We start from the raw sequence: 24,522 nt of genomic DNA on the forward strand, positions 1-24,522 counted from the left end.
AGTGGCTTTGTGACACGTCCCTCCTTTTGGGTTTCCCTGATGTTTTCTCAGGATTAGATGGAGGTTCTGCATTCTTGGCAAGACCCTCATGGAGTGACGCTGTGTCCTGAGTATTTCATCTTGTGGATGGTCCTCATACCAACGTGATCTCTTGGTTAAGGTGCTGTCTGCCAGGTTTCTGCACTGGAAAGGTACTTTTTTTTTCTCGAAGGAGCAGGGTATAAAAGGCAGGGCATGAAATCTGAGAGGAGGTGTGCATCAGGAATTAGGAACCAGGAACTGGGAGCTGAGGCTGCTGCTATCTGTCTCCTTTTCCTCCTCTTCCTTCTCTTGCCACGGCTGCCTAATTTCTGTTTGTCTTTGCCTTTTGGCTTCATTTCTCTTCCTCTCCAAATAATTACCTTTCTTAACTTTGCCATGCATATGAAAGCTCACCATTCCAGAGCGGCAGCCTCAGACCTGTTCATGTGTCCCTGCAGTCTGGAACCTGCCACCAAACTCTGCGATTTCTGAGACCCCTTTCCAGATTCCGGGGAGAGAAGGCGTGTGACAGGCCAGCCTGGGTCAGGCCCACCCCTGGTCCTGTAACTCGGCACAGGAGAGTGGGGTCACTTTGTTGCTACCCTACCTGTGGATGGGTGGGGCTGACATCAGATGCAGGGATAACGTGGACCGGACAGACATCTCCCCAAAGTGCTTAGCACGTGTACCTTTTCTTCCCTTCCTCCTCCCTCCTGATGCAACAGATCTATGGCTGAACACCTGCTTTTTTCTTTTATTTCTTTTCTTTTCTTTTTTAGACAGAGTCTTGTTCTGTCACCCAGTCTGGAGTGCAGTGCAGTGGCACAATCTCGGCTCACTGCAACCTCCGCCTCCCGGGTTCAGGCGATTCTCGTACCTCAGCCTCCCAAGTAGCTGGGATTACAGGCACTGGCCACCACGCCTGGCTAATTTTTGTAGTTTTAGTGGAGATGGGGTTTCACCATGTTGACCAGGCTGGTCTTGAACTCCTGACCTCAAGTGATCTGCCCGCCTTGGCCTCCCAAAGTGCTGGGATTACAGGTGTGAGCCACCGCACCCAGCCATCTTGCCAAACACCTTTGAAAGCTACATTTTGACTTAAGGAATTTCATGATCCAAGGGCATAAAGTGTATAAAGTGAATAATTGGGTTTTGACGGCAATGATCATCTTCCAGGTGTCCAGTAGGTACATTTAGGTCTGGATGTAGGAAATGCCTGTTGTGGACATACCTGAAGTTGAATATAGATGCATGTCTCACCCCTCGTGACTCAAAGTGCGGCCCGTGGCCCGGCAGCATCAACATCATGTGGGCGCTGGTGAGCAAGGCGGAGTCTCCAGCTCCCCAAACCTGCTGAGCCAGGCTCTTAACACCCTCAGGCGGCTCCAGTGCACACTGAGTCCAGAAGGGCTGCGCTAGGTAGAAGTGTGGTTTTGTTTGTTTTGTTTTTGAGGACCATGCGTGTCAAATTCTTTCCTACACAAGAATGAGATTGGAAAAGAGTCATGACTACCTCGGTCTCTATTTTATAAACTTTCAACATTTTTTAAAGCTTCTTAACTCTTGTAATAACACTTAAGCACAAAAGAAAATATTGCAATCAAGAGATGTGGGAAATGTGAGCTGCAGGAGGCTGTGACTGGGGTAATGTGGCGTCACTGTCTTACCAGAAACATCTCGTTATAAGTAGGACTACGCGCCAAAATAATGAGAAAAAGGGTAGTATTGTAAATACATAAACCAGTAACTTAGTTGTTTATTATCATCGTCAAGTATTATGTGTTGTACATAATTGCATGTGCTAGAAGTTTTTTATGCAACTGGCAGCACAGTCTGTTTACGGCGGCGTCCCCACAGACATGTGAGTGAACATGTGGCTCCATGGCCCTAGGATGGTTGCGGTTGTCACTAGGCGACAGGAATTGTCCAGCTCCATTATACTCTTATGGGACCACCATCCTATATGCAGTCCATTGTTGACTGCAGTACTGTTATGTGGCACACAACTGAGCATTTATGGGTCTTTATGTATCATCACAAGCTCTTACACTGAATATAAAACTATCTCTTTCTATTTTCCTGCCTTAATTTTTACTTTCTCTGATTAATGTATTTCTCTGACATTATTTTACGTGTACACAAATGCACACACACACACCTTAGCTACCAAAACATAAATGTAACTCTGCCGATCCAAACTCAGCAGAAAATCAAAGCACCGTAGTGACTGAATGAGAACAAGGAAACTTTTCTCCCACTCAGTATTTCAATAAAAGTAGCATCTTATCTATTCAGTATGCTCTTCTTTTTCCTTATTTTTTGGCTATTGGGTTTATGCTAATTCATTAAGGTCTGAAGAATGTACTTTATTTGAATTATTATTCCACGGATAGCAGGTGTTTTTTTTTTTTTTTTTTTTCCTTTTAGACAGGGTCTCGCTCTGTTACCCAGACTGGAGTGCAGTGGTGTGGTCTTGGCTCACTGCAGCCTCCACCCCCCAGGTTCAAGTGATTCTCCTGCCTCAGCCTCCCAAGTAGCTGAGATCACGGCGTGTGCCACCACACCTGGCTAATTTTTGTATTTTTGGTAGAGACGGGGTTTCACTATGTTGGCCAGACTGGTCTCAAACTCCTGACCTCAAGTGATCTGCTGGCCTCAGCCTCCCAAAGTTCTAGGATTACAGGTGTGAGCCACCTGGCCTAGGTTTCATTTTATTTTACCTACAAGTGTGAGCCACCTGGCCTAGGTTTTGTTTTATTTTCTAGGTTTGTCTTCAGACTGCCTTTGGGGTGGGCCTCCTTATGGGTTAATTGCAGAGGGTGCTGATATTAGTGCAAGAAGGGCTGGGTGCAGTGGCTCATGCCTGTAATTCCAGCACTTTGGGAGGCTGAAGCGGGAGGAGGAAGCCAGGAGTTTGAAACCAGCCTCGGCAGCAAAGCAGGACCCTAACTCTACCAGAACAACAACAAAAAAATTTAGCCCAGTGTGTTGGTGCTTGCCCATAGTCACAGCTATCAGGAGGCTGAGGTGGAAGGATCACTTTAGCCTGGGAGTTGGAGGATGCAGTGAGCCGTGATCACATCCCTGCATTCCAGCCTGGTGACAAAGTGAGATCCTCTATCAAAAAAAAAAAAAAAAAAAAAAAAAAAAAGTGTAAGGACACAGGAGCTCAGTTTTCACATTGTTTTTTAGCTTAAGGATTCCAAAGTGATTCATTGCTAATCTCTAATGGGCAGAGAAACACACAAACAAAATAAAACATTCACTGAGTCCAGGTTCCTTTTCCTGGTGAGGTCTGTCTCTTAGGGGAGGAGGGGGATAGATTTTCTTACAGTGTGTCCTTGCCTGCAGACAACAACTCTGGAACAAGCTATTAAAAGTGCCCATGAGTGTTATGACGATGAGATTCAGCTTTATAACGAGCAGATTGAGACCTTGCGCAAGGAGATTGAGGAGACAGAGCGGGTCCTGGAGAAGTCTTCTTACGACTGCCGGCAGCTGGCGGTCGCCCAGCAAACCCTGAAGAATGAGCTGGACCGGTATCATCGTATCATCGAGATTGAAGGCAACAGGTGAGAGTGTGCCCTCCCCATCCGGGCCACTTATTCCTTGCACAACTCTTTGTTGAGTGTCTATTATGTGCCAGGCACAGTTCTAGGAAAGTGGGCATGTGGCAGGGAAGGAAACACAACAATTCCTGACCCCATGGGTGCTGGAAAACTAATAGGGGAGACAGAGGATGAAGGTACCGCCAGTGCCGAGGAGGAAGCTCTAGCAGGGAGGAGGGCGGTGGCGATGGGGGTGATGGGAGAATGCTTGCAATTTTAAGTAGGGTGGTCAGAAAAGGCCTCACTGAGAAGCCAGCGTTTTGCTCATAGGCCTCTGGAGACATAAATGTCCCAGCAGGTGGGATGCCCAGGAGTATTTAATGAGGTGCTGCAGGTGAGCTACCTGGCACAGAGCCTGGCACTCGAGGGCACTCAGAGGTGTTGGTGGTGCTCCTGCTGCCATCCTCATGATTCTTAGCACCTTACTGGGTCAGTCTGTGGCTGTCACTATGTGGCTGTCTGGTCTCCTCCATAATGGAGCTGTGACTCGATCCCTACTCACTTTAAGACAGCTGGGAAATTCTCTCTTTCTCTCCAGCTATGTCCATGTTCGTAGCTACAGTGATTTTCCCGGAGAACAGGCTGGGAATTAATTTGTGATTCTTCACTCCAGTCTTGCTAAATTCCTGGGTTTCGATTGAATGAAAAGAGAAGCCCTCCACAACTGAGGTCCCCACCAGGAGCAGCTCCTCCCTTCGCCCTGGGGGCTCTGTCTTGGCTGTGCACAGACAAATGCCTGGCGGGAGAAGCAGGATTTTATTTTTCTTTCTCCGGTGCTGCTCAGTGTATCTGGCATGATTCCACATGATATTTATGTCACAGTGAACACTTTATGCACATATCTGCAAGAATAAGTCTGGAATTGGCATTTTAATGACTTTGTAAACATTTTTGTTTTGGGACAGGGCTTCACAGAAAGCTGACTGGATACCTCTTTTATTTATCTATAAGTTCTGATTTTGGTCTAATTTTAAACTGATAGAAATGTTACAAGAATAGAACAAGGAACTCCTGAATACTCCAGATTCACCAGTTGTTTATATTTTATTTCAATTGCTGTTATCATTTTTCTCTATTTATATATGATATGTGTGTGTGTGTGTGTGTGTTTGTGTGTGTGTATACATATATCTTAAATTGGAGACATCATACCCTGTTTGCCCTAAATACTTCAGCCTGAGTTGGCCACTCTTAATTTAAAAAATCAAAAAGGCAAATCAAAAGGCAAAAAACCAAAAAGGCAAAAACACCAAAAAGGCACTGTCTCATGGAGAAGTGGCGTTTTTAGGTTATAAGCAATCCCTACTTTATACTTTTTTATAGGTATGTTTCACAGTTTATGACTCTTGAGCTCAAAGAAATGATTATTTCCTTTAGGTCCTCATCCAGTGTGTAAATGTGTGTATGGCTGTCTGTTTAAAACGGTATCTAATTTGTGAGCAATTTGGTCTAGAGAAAGCTTTTTTTTTCCATTTTTGCCCAACATTAGCGAGAGTCACTCTTGCCCCTGACCATCTGTTTGGCTTGTTTTTTCTGATTCTTTCTGACAGGCTGAGCTCTGCCTTCATTGAAACTCCCATTCCCCTGTTCACCCAGAGCCATGGGGTCTCTCTCAGCACTGGATCCGGTGGGAAAGGTAACGCTCCCCAACCCTGGGCCTCTGTTTTTTTCTGTCTTGAAAACAATCAAGCAGCTCTCTTCCTGCCTTTAACATTCACGCTTGCTTCAGATCCATCTGGAAATTAAATGCTTTTATGTGAGGGAGGACTCCTTCCCACCCTCTGCCCTCTATGGCTTGCTAAGTGATTGAGCTGAGAAGTTCATAAGGAGAAAAATCGACTGAGGGGCTAGGCTACCTTGGGCATGCCATCCCTAACGTGAGGCATTTATTTTGTGTTTTCATATTTGTTTTATGGTTTGACAGCAATAATTTTTGCAACACAAAGCATTTAATTGGGCAAAAAGTACAACTCAATATTCACTCCTTGCTCCCTCCCCTCGGCAGTAAGTGAACACCGGATCGTATCCCACCGCCTCCCCACATTGAATCAACGGGTTTGTGCCAAAGCGTGTAACGTGGTGTCCAGTGCACAGTAGCTGCTCAGTCATAGCTCATTCTCCCCTCCCTCAAACCAGGCAGAAACAGCTTGGCTGGTAAATGTGGCATCTGCCTTCAACATTTGGTCTATGAGACCTCACCTCACATTGAAATCTCCTAGTTCTGAACAAGCCCAGCATTTGGGAAGAAAAGAGAAGGTGATACTATGGATGCTCATGCATATAGGGCCTTGAAATCCTTATTTCCAGATAGCTCAGAGGCCTTTATGGAAGTGGCATTCCAGAGTCAACGTGGTTGGAAGGGGAGTGGCCCTGCAGCCGGATGCCCAGGGCCAGGTCTGCAGGTGCACAGCCCTGCCTGGGGCTTGCTCTCAGAAGGGTCCCAGCTTGGCTGAATGCTCTGCTAATGCTGCTCTGAAATTCTTAATAATTTGGATTAAGGGGTCTTGTGAGTTTTTTTGGCACCAGGCCCTGAGATTCTGTGCAGTCCTGTAAGCACCTCCTCCTTGCATACCAGCTCCCAGCAGTTTTCCTGTGCCCTGTCCCTCTCTGCATGCCCTGCACCTGTGGCTTTGTGACCCACATCTGCTGTTGCCGGCTCACCTGGCTCGCTCTCTGTTGTGAATCAGCCATGCTCGATGTCGGTGCTTGGTCTGGCTTGCCCTGTGGTTAGCAGTGGGAAGGGATGCAGAGGATGACTTTTGGGCTAAAAAAGTTCAAAATTCACTGTGTGGGTGGAGCCGGGAAGCCTCATAAATTATACCAGGTGAGAGTTTTGTGTGTCTTCTCCAACTTTTAGTTTTTCCTTTCAGCTAGTCTGGAAGCAGGAGGGTGGACTTGGGGCAGGGGATTCCTGTCATTTCTGAATTTCATAGCATCGCTTCCTCTCTTGGCCTGGGAGGAAGGGGAGGCTGATCGCAGCTGGGTGGCATTTATTTAGCTTGAGCTAAATATGGAATGAGGTAGATCCACTGTGTACGGGTTCCATTCCCAGACCCAAGGCCATCTGAGCATGTCAGAAGCCCCCAGGTAGCTCTGTCGTCTCTCTTTTGAGGAAGTCAGAGGAGATAATAACTTTGAGGAATGGGCTTCCATGGATCCAAGTGTCTGCTGCGAGCTCAGTGGGGCTGCAGTGGGAACAGGGGCTAGGGCTCCCACTGAGTGTCAGGACAATGGCCTTGAGTGCCTTGGTAGGTTTTGCCTGATGTGGTGGTGAACTGTGGGTGTCAGAACAGGGAGCACCTTCCCTCTGAAAGCCCAAAGGCATCCAGTGACTTGTCCAGAGTCGCCCAGCTGTACCTCAGCCTGGGCCATGGAGCAGCAAAGCCAAGGCCTTTCTTCCATTGCTTCTGCTCCAGATGAAGGAAGCCCCACCCTAGTACAAAAAGCATTTGTTTCCAAGAGAGTTAGCCTGTTTTCCAACCAGCATGTTTTCTTTCCCTCTCAATAACAATTATACTTGAATTTCTGCCTGTGTGTTTCTCCAGATCTTACCAGGGCTCTGCAGGATATAACAGCAGCAAAACCAAGACAAAAAGGCCTCCCCAAGAATGTTCCAAGGAGAAAGGAGATTATAGCAAAAGACAAAACCAACGGAGCTCTGGAAGATGCACCATTAAAAGGTTTGGAAGACACAAAGCTGGTACAGGTGGTACTTAAAGAGGAAAGTGAATCTAAGTTTGAATCAGAAAGTAAAGAAGTAAGTCCCCTGACACAAGAAGGGGCTCCAGAGGATGTGCCAGACGGAGGGCAGATAAGCAAAAGCTTTGGGAAAGTATACAGGATGGTCAAGGAGAAAGTGAGAAGCCCCAAAGAGCCTGAGACCCCCACTGAGCTCTACACCAAAGAGCGGCACGTGGTGGTCACAGGGGATGCCAATTACGTGGACCCTAGGTTCTGTGTCTACCCCGTCACAGCCAAAGGTGGGGTGGCTGTTTCCATCGCGGAAGACTCTGTGCTTTATGATGGCCAGTTGGAGCCCTCTCCTGAGTCACCTAAGCCCCCTTTAGAGAATGGGCAGGTGGGTCTGCAGGAGAAAGAAGATGGACAGCCAATTGACCAGCAGCCTACAGACAAGGAGATTGAGCCAGATGGCAAAGAGCTGGAAGTCCCTGAGGAGAAACGTGAGGGTGAGGAGCAGGACGAGGGGACTGGGAGACCCTGTCCCGTGGTCACACCCGGTGCAGAGGAACCATCTATACCCCAGCCTCCAAAGCCTGTGGCTGATCAGGACGGAGCCGAGGGGCTTGGGACTAGGGGCAGAAGCCTGCCAGAAAAAGGCCCTCCCAGGGCTTTGGCCTATAAGACAGTAGAAGTGGTGGAATCTATCGAGAAGATTTCCACAGAGAGCATTCAGACATATGAAGAAACTGCTGTGATCGTGGAGACCATGATTGGAAAGACAAAGTCAGACAAGAAGAAATCAGGAGAGAAGAGCTCTTAAAATGCCCAGGCTTAATGGGAGAAAATGTCTTTGGGGCCACTGTAGGGGTAATGCTTTGATATTTTAGAGCAAATGATAAAAGGGTGAGGGTTCCTGTTTGGATTAGACCATAGGTGACCCATCTGGCATTGCCAATGAAACCTTCATTAAAATGTTTTCTTTGCTTGCACATCCTTTGTCTAATTAATAGGGACCTTGGGAATGTAGGTGGGTCAGCTTCATGAGGACAAGGATGCTCTGTTGAATGGCCACCATACCATCCTCATTTAGGAGAGAGACATGCTCTTCATCCTGGTTCATAAGTCTCATTAGAGACTCAGATAGCATCTGAGTCTGGATGCTGGATTTTCTGGATTTCACACAGAAACATGCTGGTTGATGACATCGACTCATCTTCATTCCACTTCAAGCACAAATGCATGCTTATGTGGATGAGTGTTTTCCTAGAGATGAAATTATTAAAGGCATCTCTGTTAGCGTGGATTCCCCCAGAAGCTGATCCCAAAGCAGAGAATGTGAAGTTTCATTGGAATATGAATTTAGGATGCACAAATAGGACAGTGGAGAAGGCAGGGAAGAGAAGTGAACCAATAAGGTGCACGTTACCAAATCAGCTTACACCAGGGGCCACTGAGGAGCTCTGGGAGACAGTGTAGATCACGTGCCTCAGAGTCAGCCTCCCTGAGGGGTGAGGGAGCTGGGGTATTAATACACCAGCTCCTGGCAGTCAGTGGGAGGTGTGCTCTCTGGGGGCCAAGAAAGCTGTCAGGCAAAGACGTCTAGGTGCTGGCATTAGGAAGTCAGGTCTGGAAATACATGGAAGTACTAAGGGTCGAGGGGTCATGGGCAGGGTACCAATGTCATCTGCCACCATATGTGTACCAAATGTACTTGGTATGAGATACTTAAAATTTTCTCACTCAGAGATTATAATCCCAGGTCAGGTTTCAAGAAGCAAAGTCAAGTGTCACTGTGTAAGTTCCTTGTTTAGAAATGAGTTAATTAGTCCAGCAAGCATTTATTGAACATGTACTATGTGCCTGACAGTCTGCTGTGCCATTAAGGGGTGATTTTTCAGACTTATCAGTGCTCTCAGTTAACATAATATAGCAGTGGCCATGTGAGTGTGCATGTTCTTGCGTGTGCACAAACACACACGCACACAGGTACTTACTGTGTCACATACTAAAACACAGAAATTACTCAAAACCAGAATCTTTACACAAATTTCTATGTTGCCCTCCAGTATCTATCTTTCTACTCACAGTCCAAAAATACGCCAATTTAAAAAATTCTCCTCCCTGTGTAGCTTCTCCAAAGTACATTAAGTGAACTGAGTAAATGTGTTTAAATGGGTTGTAGTATCGGCCTACAAAAAGCATCTGGTAAGACAACTACACATTATTAGAGGAAATTGACAGAGTCACAAATTACATTCTGTTATTTCTTGGTTACAAATAATTGAATACTAAATGGAGTCACCTTTCCTTTCTATTTAAAACTTTAAACAGTCTTGTTCCGAATTCATTTGAGGTTTGGATTTCAAGAAAGAATTAGGCTTTTGTTGTTTTTTCTAAAAGATGAATGGGAAACCCATGCCACTGAGTTTTGAAATATTTATAACTTAAAAGCTTAAGGGAGCATGATGGAAACCATTAGCTGGAGCCCAGGATGTACTGGGCTTTGGGCCTGTGTGTCTATTGTCCTTAGCTTTAACAGTCACTGCAGAGCCTTTCTTTTCCTCCTTGGGTCTTTTTATTTTCTGAACTATGTGTTCAGTTCATATTATTTTAAAAGGCAGGGGGTATTGCTTTGGAAAGAAAGGTCATTTTTATATTATATTCAATCAGTCAAGAAAAATGGATTGGGATCTGTTCTGTGCCAGGCATAGTCCTGGTCACTGCAAGACAACAAGGAAGGGTGGGACGTGGTCCTGCTCTCACAGATGTGACATTCTAGTGGGGGAGGAAGGAAACGCCATGCAAGCAGGTAGCGAAGAGAAAGTCAGAGACTGTACCATGAAGGGACTCAACTAGTGTGACCTGCTAGAATGACTGGGGGTCTAGTTTGGATTGGGTGGTAAGGGAAGACCCTGTGAAGGGGTGACGTGGGACCTGAATGACAACACGGGGCATCACATACAGAGCGGAGAGTAGAGCATTTCAGGCAGAGAGAGCTGCAAGTGTAAAGGCCCTGGGGCAGGAGTGAACTTGGCCTATTCAAGGAGATGCAAAGGGCACTGCAGGAGGACAATGGAAGGAGGTGAGGTGAGGGTGGGAGGCAGGGACCAGGTAAGCACCATTTCCTGGCAGATGCACCTCGGCCTGAAGGTTGAGCTCATGCTGTGAAATGTGGGGCTGGCTGCAGTGCACACTTTGGGGCCTACTCGGGCTCTGGAGGTGCAAGGGTCCCAGGGATGTGACTCACTTGCTCATTTTCTTGACACTCTACTGTCCCAGTCTGGTTCTGTTTTCTCCTGTAGAGCTGCAGAATGGGTTCATTTCTGGGCTTTCTCTCTCTCCAGGGTCTCTGAAAGACGCACGAAATCTTTGGCTTCATAAAGAATTTCTTGTTAGTAACGTGGAGTCAGAGCAGGCCGCCTGACAGCATCCATGGCAGGGTCTCCATCTCCTCTTCCCTGAGGCAGCTTCGGGTCTGTTGGGAGCAAGACTCTCCCAGAGCTGCCTGCTCCGTGCAGCAGCTGCGTGGTAGCCCCTGTCCCACTCATCTTCCCAGCACTTGAGTCAGGGACCCATCATTGCTGTTGTATCCGCCACCCGGGGTGTCTCGCCAGATCCCCCAACTCTCCCTGTTCCGGTTCGTGATTGCACTCAAGCTTCTCACGGCAGGCACATGTGACTCTGCCTTAGAGTTTCATGTGGCCACAGGCATATGCGTGGTCCATACACTGGGCGGATTGGTTGTCCTGGGGAGTTCATGCTCCCGGGAGCAGCCCTCAGTCAAGGGTGGACAGGACCTGGAGGAGCAGGTCTCTCTCTCCCCAGCCCTCTCACTCCGCTGTTAGGGTAACTTTTAGGCATATTCTACGTAGTCTCTTGGAGCTCCCAAGTGGGTTTGAGCCTCAGATGCATATGAAGAAATGCACTTATCAGTGCCTCCGGTATTGGCCTCCTCCTTTTCCTGTCTCACTTTCCTTCTCCTCAATATATAGATGCTTCCTTTCACGTAAATGACTTGCCCTTCACTCCTTGTCTCAGGGTTGTCTTCTGGGAGGACCCAACTTAAGACAGCAGGTTAACATCTGCCACTCCCACCTCCCCGTCCCTCAGGCCACAGCCCTGATTTTGTATTAAGTAGCCGCTCCTCCCACACTGGATACAGCCCTAATGTATCAAGATATTCTGCCTTCCTCTGGCCTCAGGGTGGGCCAGTGACCCAGACCAGCCCAATCAGATTCACCCTCAATGAAATTAGAAATCTGAGTCCAGTGTAGCTCAGGCTGCACCCCTGGCGGGGGTGTTCTGGCAAGGTCACCTGCCAATCCTTGCTGTGTTTCTGGGTCCCCAGCCTTGCTCCAATCACTGTCTTTTTTTTTCTGGGATGGTGTTGGCTGGTTCTTCAGGCCCGAGGGCTACGCCACATGTTTTTGACATACTGCCTACTTGTTTCCACTAGTTAGAGTTGGTTTTCTTTGCTTGTAACCCCAAAGATCCCAAAGATAACTGCTAATTAATAAGGTTTGGTATCAACAGATAAGGAGGTTTGGATTAAGTTGGGTTGCCCCCAAAGCAGACCCTGAGAAAGGCCTTGGGTGCAGGCGGTTGGTTAGGGTGGTGTTGAAGGAAGGGTAGTAAGCTCCTGTCTCTTGCTTCAAACCTGCCCCTCTCTACCCAGTGGTGCTGGGGCTGGGACTCTGCAGCCAGGTCCTGCTTAGTCAGCTGCTCCCTGGGAGGTGCTGTTAGAGGGGAGCTGCGCGAAGACTGAAAGTCTTGAGGAAGGAAAAGGCACTCACTCCCTTTTGTTTGCTTTCTGCTCTTGTCCACACCACCCCAGCAATCCTTCTATGGTCTGAATGTTTACGTCCCCTGCAAATTCATATGTTGAAGCCCTTACCCCAAGGTGAAGGTTTTAGGAAGTGGGGCCTTTGGGAGACTAGGTCATAGGGCACAGCCCTCATGAACCAGATTAGTGCCCTTATGAAAGAGACCCCAGAGACCCCCTCATCCCTTCTAGCATGTGAGTTCGGAGTGAGGAGGTGCCATATATGAACGAGGAAGTGGGCCTTTGCCAGACACTGAACTTGTTGACACCTTGATCTTGGATCTCCCAGCCTCCAGAGCAGTGAGAAATAAATTTGTGTTGTTTATAAGGTACCCAGTCTATGACATTCTGTTACAGCAGCCCAAACGGACTGAGACAGCTTCTTCACCCTGGTAGTGGCAGTTCCTTCCTGTAGCAGCAGCTGAATCCAGTTCTGCAGTTTCCCAGCATTTGCAGGACCAGCCTCATCGCAGTCTCTGCAGAGATACCTGCACTAGCCTGCTGATGCCCCTCCTTGGTCTGGCTCCCAGCACACGCCCACCTCTGAGACTTTCAAGTTGTATGAATTCCAACCTCTCCCCTTAGGTGGTAGCTAGCTGCTTCTTGAAGTTCTGCTGACAAGAAGAGACCCACTAGGCACTTGTATTCCATAACCAGCCCCATACCACCTGCTGGGCTTCTCCCTAAGGCCCGTAAGCGTTGGTTTTACGAGAAAATATCTGCATGGCTTTCCGTGAGAGAGTGCCGGCGGTCCCGAGGGAAACCTTGGTGTGAACCAGCTGCTGGGTGGTTTCTCTAGTCTTTTGCCCTCATGCACCTGTACCCAGGTCAGATGACCGATTTGTATATCGGGACCACTACAGACCTCCACCTGAGTTTCCTCTGGCTTCACTCTGCCAGGTCCAACTCACCATCTTTCAGGTCCTAACATGTGCCCTTGTGCTCCACCTCCAGGCACTGTGGGTGGGTGAGGCAGGCTGGGGTGCCACGGATGCTTTAGGATCCTGCCTGGGCCAGGAGGGCATCTGCATTGTGTGAGCCCCCAGCTCCCACAAATGTTGGACTTTTTGGTCCATGTGATACTTGTGTTTGCTTTTTGAATTGACTAGGTAACAATTCATTATACTGATTGTATGGTGCTTTGTATTAAATTCTCTCTGTTAAAACCACTGGTGTGGTTTCTGTCTCCTGACTGGAGAAGGAGGCGGTATGAGATGGGGAATGGACGTGTCCACGCAGGGAGCATTAATGAGCTGGCCACCACTGTGGGCAGCTGGGGCTCCATCCCACTGAGGACCTTTCAAGAGAGTGGGTAGAATATCTTCAAATTGTCCCAGGCAGGAGGTGAGGAAGCTGAGCTATCCATCCACCAGCTCTCCATCCCATTTCTCCTCAGGGGAGGGTGGTCCCGAGGCACTGATGCCCTAGCAGCTCTGGCCTGCTTCACACGAGGTCTGGCACATCTCTGCAGTTAGGCAGAGAGATAGAATGGCCTTTGCATGCCTGGAAACTGTCTACAGATGACCTTCAGGTGGGTTAAGGAGATAGAGGGCAGAGGTTGGCAAACCTTTTCTGTGAAGGGCCAGATTGTAGGCCGCACAGCCTCTGCTGTAACTACTCAGCTCTGTTGTGGTAGCATGAAATCAGCCACAGACAATACAACAGCAAACAAGCACAGTTGTAGCTAACAAAATTGTATTTACAAAAGCAGGCCGCGTGCTGGGTTTGGCTATAGTTTACAGACTCCCTGATATGGAGGATGCACCAACAGAGTCTGCCGCAAAATTCAGTTAACATCTCAGAAGACACTTCTAACTGGGCACTGGTACCTGCTTCTTCCTTCCACCTTCATGTTGGGAAATTCCATTTAGTTCTCTCCTTGACTTGAAGCTTATATTATAAGAAAGATCTGGCTGGGCATGGTGGCTCACGCTTGTAGTCCCAGCACTTTGGGAGGCTGAAGCAGGCAGATTACTTGAGGTCAGGAGTTCGACACCAGCCTGGTCAACATGGTGAAACCCCATCTCTACTAAAAATATTTAAAAAATTAGCCAGGCATGGTTGCACACCCCTGTAATCCCAGGGGAGGCCGAGGCAGGAGAGTCGTTTGAACTTGGGAGGCGGAGGTTGCAGTGAGCCAAGATCATGCCACTGCACTCCAGCCTGGGCGACAGAGCGAGACTTTGTCTCAAAAAACAAACAAACAAAAAAACAAAAAAAAAAATCCCAAAAAATAAACAACAACAAAAAAATCTTCAAGTTTATCCTAAAATATTTCTAACATAGATTTGTGGTTAGGACGCTGCTGATGAATGATGTCACCCCAAAACTCACATGGCATTTGGCACACTGATGATTGGTATCTTGATTGGTACAACACCTGACTCCATTTTCTCAGGCATGGATAAAAGCAAGCAAGCAACATAAAAAGCCATGCTGGCTTATGTTGTATTCAAACCAACAGAGTTTTTGAGTTGAAACTTATTTTATCAGAAGATACATTCCTGGTCAATGACTCCACTGGGCTGGTGCCCTCACCAGCCATACCTGCCCCTTTACCTTCATGCTTGCATCCTTGTGACCAGGAGTTTGCCTGTCATCTGTGGCCCATCAGTGGTCCTCGGACGTGGTGTCAGAAAAGAAAAAGACACATTTTAGCTTTTTCCCTCCATCCAGTTTGAGTAGCTCATGGGATGTCCTCTCCGACACAGAGGGGCATCTTTGAGGGTTTTGTGAGGTGGCACACCCCGTCTTGGGATGGAGAGGGCAGGTTGGCCCGAAGCCTCTTGGGTGGAAATCAGTAACAGTGACATTAGGCCTAAGGAATTGCCAGTCTCATTTGGCTCTTCTGGCACCTGAAACTCTGTGAGCTGATATTTCTAGTTGCCTTCCCACCCCATCCCACCCCAAACCATGCATGGGTGAGCATTAAAAATTTAGCAACACAGAATCTTCATCTTTTTAGGCCGAGTGCCTTCCTCACCTGAGATCATTCTATTCCCAAGTTCACAAACCCGACTCTCAGTTCTAAGAGAAACATGAAGCCAGGACATTGGCTTGGAGAATTTACCCCAGCTTCTCAGGCTTTGATTCCAGGTCCCTTATAAATCTGAAACCAAATTTGATCAGGGTTTTCTGAAGCCAAGGAAAGGGTTCAACTAAATGCACAAGAGACTAATGAAAAAACTCAAGTACTAGCTGATCAATTTACAATGCCAAGAGGGCGTGTTGTTTTCTGTAGATCTAGTTGCTTGTATCGTTTATGCTCGTGTTAATATTCTTAGGAAGCTGAATAAGGCATGAAGAGGCTGTGGGTGAGCCTGCAATGCGACCATTGGCAAGTGGTGCTGTTTTAATGCACTGTCTCTGGGGGTGGCTCTGCCAATGCATTGGCCTGTATCCTTCAATAGACTTCAGCTCTTCAGGGACAGGAATTCTCCCTTTTGTCAGGCTTCATGTTTCCCTACCCTGAATGCTGCCAGACACTGTCTTCCAGCTTTGGTCACCCTGACTCTCGTTTAAGCTCCCATGTGCTGAGTGCCCTCCATCCTCCCACCCTCTTGACTCATTCTTTGGAGACAGAGAACCACCCTGCTGGCCACAAGTGAACCACCTACATTAGCCTAGAAGACATTCTGTCTCTGGCATTTCACACTGCTAGAGTTTTAAGGACCCCTAACTCTTTTCCACAACCACTGTCCTTTATCTTTGCATTTTGCTTTTTAGAAATTACTACCAAATTAGACTCTTTGCATCTAAACACGTTAGCTGTGAGATCGCCATTTCCCCTAAGTCAGCACTTCTTTCTCTAACTATAAAATACTATGTGTCCTGAAGGTCTTACACTGTGTGGTTTTCATATACTCACTCCAAGCAAATGCGCTGATCACATGAAAACCGTGCATTAACTTATAAGTGATAGTAATGAAGATGTAGAGTAGTAACTCTATTGGAATTTTTTGTATCATTTTTTAAACTTAATCTTTTGAAAATCAATCTTTAAACCTAAGTGTTGAAAGGGAGTGTCTCAGGATCACAAGATCAAACCTTGGACCTTATATCTGCCAATATCTATTTTCAGTAATAGACTCTGTATGTTTATTTATTTATTTATTTGTGGGACAGTGTCTTGCTCTGTCACCTAGGTTGGAGTGCAGTGGTGTGATCACGGCTCACTGCAGCTTCCACCTCCCAAGCTGAAGCTATCCTCCCACCTCAGCCTCCTGAGTAGCTGGTATACAGGCACATGCCACCATGCCCAGCTAATACTATTTTAATAATTGAGTTTAAGTTTTATATCAGAGGACTGAATTATAAATTGTTTTTATAATGAACTTTGATAAATAGTATATTAATATTTTATGAATAATTATTAAGATCTTTTTCTAGAACAGTCTTCAGCCTCACAGGGTAAGGTACAGCCAGTTTGTAATAGTGTTCATGGTACCATCCATGAAGAGTGATTGCCATGTTAAATCGGTTCTTAAGAACATGTTTCGGCCTGGTGTGGTGACTCACGCCTGTAATTCCAGCACTTTGGGAGGCAGAGGTGGGCGGATCACGAGGTCAGGAGATCGAGACCATCCTGGCTAACACGGTGAAACCCCGTCTTTAGTAAAAATACAAAAAAAATTAGCCAGGCATGGTGGCGGGCGCCTGTAGTCCCAGCTACTGGGGAGGCTGAGGCAGGAGAATGGCTGAACCTGGGAAGCGGAGCTTGCAGTGAGCCGAGATTGCGCCACTGCACTCCAGCCTGGGTGACAGAGCAAGACTCCGTCTCAAAAAAAAAAAAAAAAAAAAAAAGAACATGTTTTAAGGGAATGTGAAGCACTCTCTGTGGTAGAAACTCTAATGCTCACCAAATATTCCCTTAGTTGTCACACATTTCCCGGTTGCTTTGCATTTAGCCAGGGCTATTGTCCAATACTGGCCAGTGGGCAATGGGCAGAAGTGATGCATGTGTCTCCTTCAGGCTAAACATCGAGGAGTGGATGAATGTCCTCCTTGGGTTCTCTTCTGCATGGTGATTATAGCAGCCTTGTGTTAGGATTACAAACCATAAGGTGAAGCAGCCTGGATCCTGAGTCACTGCATGGAGGTCTGTGGCTTTGGGGAGTCACCTGAACCTTCACTGGAATTTGTGAGGATGATAAGTAAACCTTTGTTGTATTAAACCACTGGGATTTTGAGACTGTCTGTTACTACAGCATAACTTAGTCTAGCCTGATTAATATATTTTAGAATAGTGTTTCTAAAAGATTTTTGACCATCACCCACAATGAAAAATGTATTTTACACTGTGATCCAGTACACACACTCAGACACACACACGTGTGCACACACAAATCTGAAACAAATATTTCAGGAAACAATACTTATCCTTATTATGCATGATTATTCTATTCTATTCTATCCTATCCTATCCTATGATTTTCTTCTCTCCTACTGTATTCTAAGTTATTCTATTTTATTAAAAACTGACTTCCTAAATTGATTTTACAACCCACTAATGGATGTAACTAGAGTTTGAAAAATACTGCTGTACATCATAATTTGTGTATGATTTATATGCTAATTATGTCTTTTATGCATACTTATTAAAGCAGGCTCTTTAGATCTCTCTTTGGCAATTTTTAAATTATCTGTCCCTAGAATGGATGAAAGTATTTTCATGTACGATATAGCACATCTGGCATAATTTCTGGAAGGTAATGTTTTATTGTTGAGCCTCCTAATTTACAACGTCTTTTGAAATTTACTTATAAAATTTCGTCACAGGGAGCAACAATGTTAACCTAATTAATCATTATTCACTTATTTTCATTTTTTAAAATAAATGACTATAAATAACTGTCTCTTGAGTTAGGATCAGGGATATCATAAAAACATCACTAGTGAGACATATTTTAGTGTTAATACTGATGCAAAAAATGAAATAGAGACCAAATATTTATATATAGCACTATATATATTTTTATATATTGTATACTCATATCAAAACTTGCCATTTCTCTTAAGAAGCTGATATGTTGCTTTCTAATTTTATAAATTACACCACACCTGTGAAAATATGGACAACTATTTTATATTTTTGCTGCTATATAAGACATTTAATGTTTATACAGAGAGCTGCAAAATTACAGAGGTGATGCAATGGGAATCGATGAATATTTTCACCTGAATTTCCACTGGCCTTTTTCTTCAGCCAGAATCATCTTGATATTCTCTGAATATTATTTTAGAGATGAATATGGTATCTGTTTCTTCAATAAATACACATACACACATTATAGGTATATGTGTATATACATTTATACAAGTGTATGTATATATACACATATATACACACATGTATATAGTCTACATATGTATATATATTTCTGTGTGCACTTATACACACATGCACACATAATGTCCTTTGGTTTATTTTCAGACCATTAATGTGAAATGAATTTCCAATGATTTCCATTTATTTTTTCTTGAAATCTAAACTGGTTTAAAAAGACCTTTGCAACAAGTAATAAATTTCTTTTAAAAAATCATATTATTACACTTTAAAGCATGATATAGAGAAGGTCACAAGGTGTTAGAGAATACAGAAATCCATGCCAATATGGGAGAAAAGAAAGCAAATGGGGTTTTCAGGTTTCTCTCTTAAAGTGGCCACCTTCAGGGAATTGAACCTAGTGCTCTGTGTTGCTGGCTTGAAGGAGAGGTGCTCCAGGCTAAGCTCTGTGCTCCCACAGGAAGGGAGATGGTACCTGGAGAGGCTGGAGACAAAGCATTTCTTGGAAATGGGTGTGCACTGGGACTGGGGATGAGAAGCCAATCTCTGAGTAGGTAAACAAAGTGACCTGAGGTCTAGTCTAATAATGTCTAGTTGGGAATAAAGTGGTGACTTTTGGGATTGACCGTAACCTTTGGGTTGCGTGTTAAATGGTCTCATGGATTGCTTAGTTGCCGAGAAGGTAACTGTGTGCTTTCCTAACAGAGGTCTTCTCTCGCCTCCTTCAGGCCTCAGGTTCCTCTGGGATGAATTGCATGGTCCTCTCTTGGCAGAAGAGGCTCCATACAACCGGAAAACTATGTGAAGATAGCGCTCGCATCTTCAAACGTGCCCCTTTAACCTCCCATGACTCTTCCAGGACAGAGGCCTTTTTCCCAACACATTAATGACATCAAACTGTGGGGGAGTATGAGATTTCTCTTCCATTATATTATTTGGAAATCAAAGCCCACGGCTATGTATATAAAGCTGTAAAAAAAAAAAAAAAATACTCCTCTCGCCTCTCACTCAGATCAGATTAAGAAACCTGGAAGTGACTTAGGAAATGGGACATTCTTGTTTGAAAAGCTAGTAAACTACTCTTCACCAGATGTGTTGCCAGGCTTGTCTTAATTTTTCTTCTCTTTTGGATGTGAGGAGCCCCAGAAAATTGGGGCTGGGATGAACTCTATACAAACTGAGAAAAATTTGGGCTGCTCTAGCGGATTTTAACATAACTCAGAGCAGCAGCTGGTGAGCGCACAGCCACGCTCCGTACGTTTTATATTCGCCATGCTGGCTGAGTAGAGTGAATTATCTTGGCGTTGGTAGTAAAATATCCAGCCCTCATGCTTCCTGGATCTCTTTCCCCATGCAGTAACTAGGGCTCTCTATGAATGGCATCTTTTGAATCACCCCACCTTAATCTACACTCCTGGCAAATCTCACTAAATTCAAAACATCGCTCCCCAAAGGATTTACAGCACCGTGTCTCCTGTGCTTTCAGAGATGTGGCGCTTACCCCCTGGCCTCAGCTTTGATTTTCTTGTTACATAACAGCCCCTCATTTGAGACCACGGACAATCGTTCTTGGAGTCACTGTATGTGGCTTTTAAAATGGGTTCTTTTCTCTTCTCAGAAATAAAAAAAAAAATTGAGGGGAAAGCTGTCCCATTTTTTTTTTTTCAGGATATCACCCATCTAAATGACAGAAATAAAGAATTTAGAGTCACACATAGGACATGGATGTTGTTGGGAACGCTATATTTGGGGCATAGAGTAAAAAAGATTGTTTCCATTGTAATGAAAATAATCATTGACAGTGAGCGAAGCTTCGGATTAAGAAGATGGAATTCCCTGTATGGGTGATGGAATTGCTAGGTGCCTGCCTGAAACGTGGAGCGAGGACAGAGGCGGAGCCAGGGAGGGAGGGCGGCGGGGAAGGCGGATGTGCAGCGCTAGTTCTTGCTAAGGATGCTTTTCAGGCTTCTCTCCACGGCTTCGTCCAGCTCTTCCTCCAGCTCCTCTTTCTTGGACATGGCCAGCTTGGACTGGTAATCCCGCACCACCTGGTCGATGTACGGGGCGCTCTGAGTGCCATGCAGCATCAGGGTCCACTCCTTCAGCACCCCCTTCTGCGGGGCACTGCCGACAAACCCCAGCTCCAGGGTCCAGGTGCCTCGGGCGTCTTCCCCCCACGTGTGGGTGGTCATGAAAGGCCACTTGTCAAAGCCCACCTTGGAGTCGTCATCCCTCGGACGCCGGCTCAGCAAAATGGACTTGGTGCCCATAGGGGAAGTCATGTTGATGTTCAGGTCTCCTCTCCTGGTCGCGTTGACCGTGATGACAGCCTGGACATGCTCCAGATAGCGGACAAAATTTTCCTTCCCCTCACAGGCATCGGTTGTGAGTGTCAGCACCAACTTGCCAGTGGATGGTATTTTCCTGAGGACAGAGTGAAGAGGAGATAGGATAAACAGTGGTGGGTGCACCTTACAAGGGATTTTGAGGGCAGCTTCAGGTAGCAGAAACGGCAAGGGCTTTGGGGTTGATCAGACAGACCTGGGTTTAGTTCCCACACTGGCTGTGCGAGCCTGAGTAAGTTATTTATATCTTTTTATTTTTTCTTTCGAGACAGGGTCTCACTCTGTTGCCCAGGCTGGAGTACAGTGGTGTGATCTCAGCTCACTGCAACCTCCAGCTCCTGGGTTCAAGTGATTCTCATGCCTCAGCCTCCCCAGTAGCCAGGGTTACAGGCATGTGCCACCAAGCCTGGCTAATTTTTTGGTATTTTTAGTAGAGATGGAGTTTCACCATGTTGGCCAGGCTGGTCTTGAACTCCTGGCCTCAAGTGATCCAGCTGCCTTGGCCTCCCAAAGTGCTGGGATTACAGGTGTGAGCCAACACACCCAGCTGTGAGCAAGTTACTTACGCTTGGAACCTTCCGTGTGGAAGGAGAAAGTGGCAGATGCTGTGATGCCCCTCCTGAGTCTCCTAAGGCCCTTCTGAGTTTGCCCGCAGCTGAAGCTCCCTTGCACCTCCACTGCTGCCCACCCCAGGCACGAGAATCTCCCGGTGTTTCCGGGCTTCCTCCCACCTCCGTGGAAGCCTGTGCAGCCAGTTTGCAGGGCGGCCCAAAGCTGGCAGGGATTTAACCTTTGAGGAGTAACTGTCTCGCAATGACTGACAGACAGGTTTTTACCCTGGCTTCTCTGTTCCTCAGCGTGACAACTCAGTGTGCCTAGTGGGACTGAGCTCAGCTGCCCACGGTGGCAACTTGATCATTCATGCACTCTTTATTGGCTTTTCTCCCCTCCCTTATTTTACATCCCCACTTCCTCACTTGTGTTACCTGGGATCTTTTCTCAAAAAGCTGTGAGCACCCAAGTCTTGTCTCAGGCTGGACTTTTGGGACAACCCAGACTGAGGCAGGAACTCATAATGCTTTTCTTTCAAAGTGCTAAGTACTTCGATAAATAGAAGCTATTGCTAGTATGACTGCTATTACTACCATTAAGAAAAGCTGAAAATGGGTAAATTAATTCCAGTGAAAGGCAGTCAAATGAGCAATCAGGAGACTTTGGGGGTCTCTTTGGCGAGAGTTGGAGCGAGGTTAAGCCTCAATATTCTCTAGGCTGTCCTTACAGGCAATCTCCTTTCTGGAGATGGCCTTCTTGGAGTGTGAGAAGCTCAAAGATTCTTGCATTAGAAAGAAGGAAAAAAAGAAACTGCATTTGAGGATTACGTGGTGTAATAGAAAGACTCCAGACTTTGGGAATAAACCCATTTGGATCAGAATTCTGCTTCTATGTTTACTGCTCATGAGAGCTTGGGCCGGTTATTTAAGTATTTGAAGTTTCACTGTCATTGGGGGTGGTTCTTGTGTGGTTAAACAAGATCATGTATAAAATACCAGGCACAGGCGTCGCTCTGCTCCTAGGGAGAGCCGGCGCTACCATGGAGGAGTACCAACGCCACTGCGAGGTTGGCCTCAATGCTGAGGAAGCTCACAATATTGTCAGAGTGTGCAGATGGGGTTTTAGGTGGTGAAGATTATAATTACAACAACGTCAACCCATGGACCAACCGCAGGCATAGTGGAATAATCCTTAACACATCTGGTTAAGTTGGGAAAAGCTTATAAATATACTGTGAACTGTGCAGTGGTCCAGAAGAACGCATACGGCTTTCACAGCCAGCTCCTGTTTTTGGGATACCACATCTGATGGAACCTGTACCGTAAGATGGGAGAACTGGACCGTGAACTGTATTGTCAATGTTTTTGCCATTGCTATTGTTTTTTAACTGACTAAAAATGTTGGGCTAAATCCATTAACTTAAGAATTTGTCAGTGTATCCTTTCAAAAATAGAATAGAGTATAGATTAAAAGTACATAATCATTAGCAGGTTATCTCAGGGTTTATGAAATGTAATTAAATTTATTAAGAAAATAGATGAAAAATTAGGGTGCACAGCTGGCCACCAAATGCGAAGTCAATCTGCTACTTAACCCTGCAAACAAAATCAGTTTTTCATATTACCACTAACACTAATAAGTATAGAAAGTGGAACCACAACTCATTGAATTTTGGAGAGGAATAAACTTAGTATTAATATTGATGATATTAAGGCAATATTCTTATAGGAATGCTATGTGCATGTTTGATATTTTGCCAAATAATAATTAATAATTATTAAATGTTTAATAATAATATTAGCAAAATAAAGGAGTTTAATGCAGTGATCTTTGTTTTTGGCACATCAGAACTTCTCAGTCATTATTCATGTTTCTTTATGCTGCTGGCTTTTGTGCCCTTGAGGATTATAATAGTGACCAACATATATATGTAGATTTGTTTTTTATTATTGTTGTTTAAGCCTGATTTAAGAAAAAAAAATTCATACCTCGTGAACTTGCTATCTGCTCTGTTTCTAGCTAAAATATAATAAATATTATCTTCCTGTGCTGAAAAATAAATAAATAAATAAATAAATAAATAAATAAATAAAATACCAGGCACAATGCTTGGCACATGGTACTGGCCTACTGCCTTTGCAAATATCCTTCCTCAACATGGCTTTTATTTTGGAGTATAAGATGGTGGATATTTTTAAACACACATCTTGTAAAGCACATTTACAAAAAGGCAGTGGTTACATGCCCAGCTCGGAGTCAAGCCTTGGTTCTGCGTTGCCCTAGGAACCAAGGCCATGAGCCTGGGAGGGCTTGCTGAAACATACAGTGCAGTTCATTAATACTCTCCGGAGGAACTTTACAAGTATATACTTAAACGGTTTCATGGAGCACTGCTGTGTTCTCCTCTCCCACCACTGGATGCTGATGCTGAGTGATGTATGGAGTGTCCATCAGCTATGGGGATCCAGTGACAGTGGGGGTGGTCTTTCTGTCCCCAGGATCTGGGGAAATCCATCCATTTGGTGGAAAGCAGGCATTAAGCCAACTTTGGAGGTCGGGGTAATGAGGGCCATAACCTGGATTTCTCAAAGATGGTGCTATTTATTCAGAACAAGATCAGAAACAGAACAGGTAAGGTGATAAATGACTAAAGATTGTTTGGACTCCAGCCCAGCAGTGGACAGCTGTGTAGGGTAGCGCGAAGAGTCTCAGACTACGAGTCCAGTTGTGAACAAGTGTTTGCATGATCTGAGCTATTAATTCCTGCCCTGAACAGTTGCTGGCAAGATAAATTATCATACATATACATTATATATGTACATATATAGAATGCGTCTATACATATATACTTATATACGTAGTATATTTACAAATGTCTAGACCACCACTAGCCACAATGATGGAAATGTTCTATATATATAATCTCTAGTATGGTAGCCACTGGCTACATGTGGCTAGTGAGCAATTGAAACATAGATCATGTGAATGAAGAAATGAATGTTCAATTTATTTTATTCAATTTTAATTAATCTAATATGTCATTATATAACCACATGTGGCTGGTTGCTTCTGTACTGGATAGTGTGGGTCTAAATTGTTTATGTATGTTGAATTTGAATCTGATAAGAACAACAACAAGGGGCAGAGTCTCTTGGGCTTCTGTTTCAAGGGCATTCAGTTTTTGCCTGGCTCACAGGTTCTGCTTCC

General features: G+C 45.4%; 2 protein-coding genes and 1 pseudogene across 15 annotated transcripts in view; 2 read left to right on the plus strand and 1 right to left on the minus strand.

The window, feature by feature from the left end:
* The window catches only part of BFSP1 (beaded filament structural protein 1), a 79,723-nt gene extending 71,424 nt beyond the window's left edge, over window positions 1–8,299 (plus strand). For all 14 annotated transcript variants that reach the window (XM_074004729.1, XM_074004726.1, XM_074004732.1 and 11 more), the window contains 3 exons: window positions 3,373–3,593; window positions 5,180–5,265; window positions 7,175–8,299. In XM_074004729.1, the coding sequence (XP_073860830.1) occupies window positions 3,373–3,593; window positions 5,180–5,265; window positions 7,175–8,130 (1,263 nt within the window). In that variant the 3' untranslated portion in view covers window positions 8,131–8,299. The remainder of the gene's footprint in view (window positions 1–3,372; window positions 3,594–5,179; window positions 5,266–7,174) is intronic.
* Window positions 8,300–18,081: 9,782 nt separating this feature from the next.
* PCSK2 (proprotein convertase subtilisin/kexin type 2) overlaps window positions 18,082–24,522 on the minus strand; it is a 253,105-nt gene continuing 246,664 nt past the window's right edge. The window contains exon 12 of the mRNA XM_005568299.5: window positions 18,082–20,842. Within this exon, the coding sequence (XP_005568356.1) occupies window positions 20,356–20,842 (487 nt within the window). The 3' untranslated portion in view covers window positions 18,082–20,355. The remainder of the gene's footprint in view (window positions 20,843–24,522) is intronic.
* On the plus strand, window positions 22,199–22,715 carry LOC123567106 (dynein light chain Tctex-type 3 pseudogene; annotated as a pseudogene).

The sequence above is a fragment of the Macaca fascicularis genome, chromosome 10 (genome assembly GCF_037993035.2).
Source record: "Macaca fascicularis isolate 582-1 chromosome 10, T2T-MFA8v1.1".
Taxonomy (NCBI): domain Eukaryota; kingdom Metazoa; phylum Chordata; class Mammalia; order Primates; family Cercopithecidae; genus Macaca; species Macaca fascicularis.